The sequence below is a fragment of the Psammomys obesus genome, unplaced genomic scaffold, assembly GCF_907164565.1.
Source record: "Psammomys obesus unplaced genomic scaffold, mPsaObe1.curated_primary_1811, whole genome shotgun sequence".
Classification (NCBI taxonomy): Eukaryota; Metazoa; Chordata; class Mammalia; order Rodentia; family Muridae; genus Psammomys; species Psammomys obesus.
This window is the reverse complement of record NW_026590062.1, coordinates 988,963-994,962: the sequence shown is the minus strand read 5'-3', so window position 1 is coordinate 994,962 and position 6,000 is coordinate 988,963. Positions and strand designations below refer to the sequence as shown.

Genomic DNA, 6,000 nt, shown 5'->3' with positions numbered 1-6,000 from the left:
GTTGCTGGTACCCTATTCAGGCTGAGTAGATGTTTTTCAGGCCTCCCTAGGAGAAATGCAACATTCGGCCACCACTGCCTGAGGACTTGGGTGCTTGCAAATACCCCTGGTACTTTCTTTCTGAAGGAAGTGTTTGGAGGAAACCATTTTGCACACAGGCAAGACAATCCCAGCATTGTAATAAAACGACACCAGCATCTTTCACACCTTTGTAGAAAGCTGCCTCTGTCTCCAGCCCTGATATCTGGGAGGCTAACACTCTCCACGTCAGCCCTCCAACATGTAGATCTGTACAGATGTGTCAATCGGCCGCCGCAGAAACTCGGTTTACTGTTTATAAGCAAACACAGTCTCTTGTTGGAGTCAGTGGTAATGTTACCTTCATGTTCTGCTCAGGGAGCCCACGTGTCTAAGGCAGTTTCTCCCAGCCCAGGGGACTGTAGCGAGAGAGGAGAGGCTGACCTCCAGGGCACTGCAGTGGTGGTGCTGAGGCTAAGCGCGTGTGATCCCCACCAGGTCTCTTCAGCTAGTTCCTGTCCCCAACACCCACCTCAAGCCCCACCAAGACTGGAACAAAGAGGAGCCAGGCACATCCTCTTACCTGGAGTAGTAAGACTCCACCCCCAGGGCCTCCCGGACGCTGGCGATGTGCTGCTCCAGTGTGGAGCTGGTTGCTATGGGCAAGGTTGCACTGCTGCCGGCTTGGAAATCACTGGAACTTTCCACTGAATTATCACCCAAGTAATGTTCATGAAACTTCAGGATTCCTGCAACCAGGTAGACATAGCAATGTCACAGAGATCGGACAGGGGCAGGAGAGGGGAACGTGGGTTCTGTGTGGTTTCCTTGCCAAGCCTGCTGGGATCCCAAGGCTTTAGGCTTTGTGAACTGGGGCAGTGCTTGCTCACAGTGTCACTAACTATCAAGACAAGGAGAACCCTTCTGACGACATATACAGAAGTCCCTGAGTATGAACTGCTTTCTGTGCACTTTTAAAATGATGCTCTGGGGAGTCCTGCTCCGTGATCATTGTGTGAGTGTCCAGATCAATTCCCTGAAGAGACTGAAATCGTGAACAAAACCAGAGCTAGCCAAGTGAAAACTGTCACTAAAGACCTTTCATTTCACAAAAGCAAACCATGATAAGCATGTATCCACTTTAAAATGAAACCAACTGGTCAATGGCCACTAATGGCTTAAGGGAGGAAAAAGATGGTTCTGTGAAATGGAGGCAGCCCACAGTGGCTTCCTGGCAATAAGCATAGGCCGTGCCCTCATATGGTAATGGAGTGTGCTGGTCCTCTGATTGGATCAGAGCCCTGGCAAAAGCTCTGGTCTCATTAACAGCAACGAGAACAAAAAGGGGACAAAATAGGCATGTCATTATACACGGCTCATTGTCACATGGATCTGAGTATGCCACCTGTCAAACACATCCCCAAACAATGCAGCCGCCACAGAGAAGGCCCTTGACATTTGCCAACTGTCAACCCCATCCACAGGGGTGTGAGCCCCTCAGGAGACAGGGACGCAGACATCGTTCATTAGGTTACCAGGAAAAATCCAACTTAAAACCTAGCGTAAGAGGGTAAGGGGTGAGAGCGAGGGTGTGGTTTGTAGAAAGCCCAGGTGAGCATAGCTGTGAAGGAAAGACGGTCGCGCTGACGCCGAGCAGGTGCTCAGGAGCCTGCTGACACCCTGACACCACTGCCTTTGCCGCAGATGGAGAAGAAAGCTTGTCACTCCTCTCTGACAGCTGAACTTTTTACAGATATGCCAGAGGCCCAATTTTCAAGATTCCCAATTATAAGACCTGTTTCTCCAGTCAATAAACTCTAATTGGATCTGGTGTGTCCCCGACATGGTGAAGCCATCAGCATTTTATTATGCAAAAAATATGGCCCCATGGCCAATTAGTAGCTTTGTATTCAACATAACTACTGCATCCTGCATGTTTAGTGCTGGTTTAATCAAAGAGGATTTTTACTTCTAAAACAGATTTCAACAGCCTTAGTTTAAAAAAAAAAAAAGATTCTGTGAGATTCAGAAATTCAAGCTTATAGACCATGAGAGTCCTCGTGACTTTGGCGTGTAACCTTCTGAGAGGTCACACGAAGAAAGAACTGGGTAGTATGTGGTCTCCGCTCCATAGCTGTAGCTGATGAACAGCTGCTTACAGACAGGCTACCACATTAGCCCTTCTCTTAGTGTCCACATCGGGTGTGTCGCCATCCAATGGCAAAGGGCCACCACTCCTTGGGCTATCTTATCAGGAGGATGCCTCACCACAGAATATCCACTGCAGCTACGGTTTCCCTCATCTGACCTGTGATGGCTCCACTCCTCACCCTCTCTCCCCACCCTCCCATGCCCCACTCCTCACTTCTTGTGCTTCAGTAGAGCTCTTACCTGCCCCAGGAGCAAGCAGCCAGCTGTAGAGGTAGCCTGCGGCCAGGGAATAGTACAGCACTAGCCCCCGCTGGGCATTAACCATCTCTAAGATCTGATCGATGGTGATGGGCGAGTAGGGGTCAGAATCCTGTTGTCCCGTCTGTCTTTCCACCAGCAAGTCAGCAAATGCCCTCGTCCGCCCTCTTTCTGCCACTGCCAGGGCTTCATCATGGTGGCCTAGGAGACAGAAGGACAGGGGTGCTCACTGAGGGAGGGTGGCCAAGTATCCTTCTGACAGCGTGTGCTGGCTTCGGTCGAACTGCGGGCACACGGCTCCAGATTCATTCCCAGAAAGGCGGATTACGAGAGCTGCCTGCTGAGCTCAGCAGAGTCAGTGAGGTCCCTCATGTGAGATGTTGGGGAAGTGTTCTTTACTGTCATCTGCACGGAAGGTAGCACTATGATACTGAGTGCCTATCATCCCACAGGAGACGGCTGAGGCCTCTGAGTCCCCTGTAGATTTTAAGCTGCTTCTCCTCCACACTTTCCTGCAGCCTTCCCGTCTACATTCTAGCAGCACCTCCTCTATGAGGCTTGCACACCTGTCACTGCTGCCTGAAAGCGGGAGCATCAGTGTGAAAGCACCATTCATAACATGAAGCCATAGGCCCCAGTGAGGAATGCACTGCAGAGGATAAACACCGACGTGGGATTGTTGCCAGGGCTATGGGCTGAGGAGACCAGGGCAGTGAGCTCAAGCCACAGCTCCAGTGGCTCTTCAAGGCAGCTTCAGCCCCTGTTGTTCAGGCAGCCTTATGTGAGTGCATTCAAATATCCTCTTTTACTCTATTAACTTATTAACTGGAACAGCAGGGACAATTTCTGTGCACACTGGAAAATTAGCCCCAAAGTGCTGGACAGATTTAACAGTGTGATCATAATGGGCAATAAATTACAATTCCAGGCAAGAGCACATTCCTTCCAGTTTTCAAGGGGAGGCCCAAGCATTATATACCTGGGAAGGACAGGTGAGTAGAAAGGCCTCAAATACCCAAGTTGAAGCATTTTGCTAGTTTCCATGAATACTGCCACCTTGACTGGTTTGGGAATTACCTAGGTGACAGCACTGAGTGTGTCTAAAAGGGTTTTTCTTTGGACAAATAAAAGAAAGCCACCTTCCCTCCTGTGCTGGGCTGTATCCCTAAAATGATCAACGCAAGCATACGTTCGGTGATTGACTTTTGTCACAGCAAAAGCAACTCGTACAGATGTCTTCCTGGAAGTGGCAGGCGATGAAAGAGCCAAGAAGGATACACTGTGGCCATGGAAGCCCAGGGCAGGGTGGCTGTGGATTCTCCTCATGCCCTGCAACTCACAGGTAGGGGTGGAGTTGGGTAGAGGCCTGACTGTGTAACACAGCCCAGGGCACGGGCCCTCAGAGTACAAGCAATGGGCAGCAAGAATGCACAGCAAAGGAAACAGAAGAGGCCTGCACCATCTCAGCACCTGATCCGAGTGAGGCCTGAGTGAGGCTTGAAGCAAGTGTTAATAGAGGGGCACGTGATTCGGGAGTCTGTGAAGGGGCATACTCGATCTGCTTTCTCAGTGTCTGAAATGCTCAGACATTGCCAGTCATGTCACACTGGACTCATCAATGTGTATGCACAACATCGAGGGCGTCCGAACTCACCAGGACTGGCTTTTGCACCCAGTGCTTGGCCTATCTTTGCTGAATAAACAAGTGACTGTTAATAGCTGGGTGTGGCTTTATAGTCTTACTGAACCATGTGGACACATGGGTTTACGAGTGTGCGCACGCACACACGCACGCACCCACCCACACACCACAGCAGTTGCTCTCACCTAGGCTGACGAGCACCCGCTGCAAGGCCTGATAGGATGATGTCTGCAGGTCGAAGAGAGAGAGCTTGTAATCTGTGCTCAGCTGTGCCTCATGCCGGATCGTTTCAAACAAGGCTGATGCTCTGTAAAGCTGCAAGGGACAGAGAGTGTTTTCCATTACCCATAACCAATGTCCAGTACTTCCTAGATGCAACACAGCTCTTGATGCTACCTAGCTCTCGATACCTATCTCTCGATCACAACCTAAAATCACCTTTTAAAGGAGTTGAAAGGATGACTGCCAGACGGGTCCTTGTGGATCTGAAGAAATATCCCCTCAGCCCCAGTGAGCCATAGGTTACGGGACTAGTCTTTGACAGGTGAGGGAATAGGAAAAACGAGGGTTATGGACGTGTGGGCTGAAGGACATCTTAAAAGTCAGTTATCAACACAGACAAGAGGGGGCTAGAGAGATTGCTCAGTGGTTAAAGACCACTGTCTGCTCTTCTAGAGGTCCTCCTGAGTTTAATTCCCAGCAACCATATGGTGGCTCACAACCCTCTATAGTAAGAACTGGTGCCTTCTTCTAGCATACAGACATACATGCAAATAGAGTGTTCATATGTATAAAAAAAAAATCTTAAAAAAAAAAAACAGAGGCAAGAGCTGGATTTAATTAAAACAATGAAAAGCCTCTATTCCTGTCACCAGAAAAGTGTAACTGTCCCCCTCAGGCCTTGGATACACAGGAGAAGGACCAGGCTGGCCTGGTGAGGTTGTAGGTGGCCCAGTGTCATAGAGCTCAAACACGGCCCTCCCAAGAACAGGCTTTGCTTCTCTCCATGGAGCTGGTCTCACTCACATGGGCACCTTAGGGACCAGAAAGCTGGCATGTCCCTTTGACATGTCCCCACTGCTCCACATTTATACCGTCTGGAAGCCCAGAACCAGGAGTACCCTAGGGCAGAAGGACAGACAGAGAAGAGGCTCCGGCGCCACCACTCTGCTGCTGTCAGACCCTGGCCAGGACAGGGTCTGCAGCCTCGTCTCTGTTGATAAGGCTGTCATCTGTCTTACCGGGGGAATCAGAGTAATTACTCAGGGAGTATAAGTACTTTCAGAACTGTAGATTGCTGTGTTAATAGAAACTATGAATAGAAACTTATTCATAGAAAATGAATTAATCCTTTCAGTTGCCTTAAATACTTTAAAAAAGATTTTAAATTTGTATTGGTGTGTGTGTGGTCACCCGCTTGTGCACATGTGTGCAGGTGACTATGAAGGCCAGAGGAGGGTGTTGGGTGCCCTGGAGCTGGAGTTACAGGTGCTTATGAGCTACCCCAATGTAGGTTCTGGGAATTGAACTCAAATCCTCCACAAGGGCAGCAAATGCTCTTACCTGCGGAGCCGCTTATTTGGCCCTAGTCTTTAACACTCTAACCACTCAGCTCAGCACCCTAACGTCCCAGTATGTACTCAGAATGCTCCTCTGGATAGGATCTCCCTCTGCTCAAGGAGAGATCCCCTTTGCCTGGCACACTGTATGAAGTATGAAGCACTGGCCAAGTATGAAGCAACACATCTCTGCTCCACGCACAGCTAGAGTGAGCACAGTCCTCTCCAGCCTCTTTAGCATGTGTGGCAGCTGGGACTTACTGTGAGAAGGGGGGAAGTTTACACCCTCTGCCTTAACTAGAGACCTGCAGGATAGTAGACCCAGCAGCCACGCGTCCTGATCCAACCTCTCTGCTGAAGAATGTGGTTTTG

At 49.7% G+C, this 6,000-nt stretch overlaps 1 protein-coding gene across 3 annotated transcripts in view; it reads right to left on the bottom strand.

The window, feature by feature from the left end:
- Positions 1-6,000, bottom strand: part of Ttc28 (tetratricopeptide repeat domain 28) — a 412,775-nt gene that overhangs the window by 60,628 nt on the left and 346,147 nt on the right. For all 3 annotated transcript variants that reach the window (XM_055605846.1, XM_055605848.1, XM_055605849.1), the window contains 3 exons: positions 4,255-4,384; positions 2,410-2,628; positions 602-767 (listed from right to left, as the gene is read on the bottom strand). In XM_055605846.1, the coding sequence (XP_055461821.1) occupies positions 602-767; positions 2,410-2,628; positions 4,255-4,384 (515 nt within the window). The remainder of the gene's footprint in view (positions 1-601; positions 768-2,409; positions 2,629-4,254; positions 4,385-6,000) is intronic.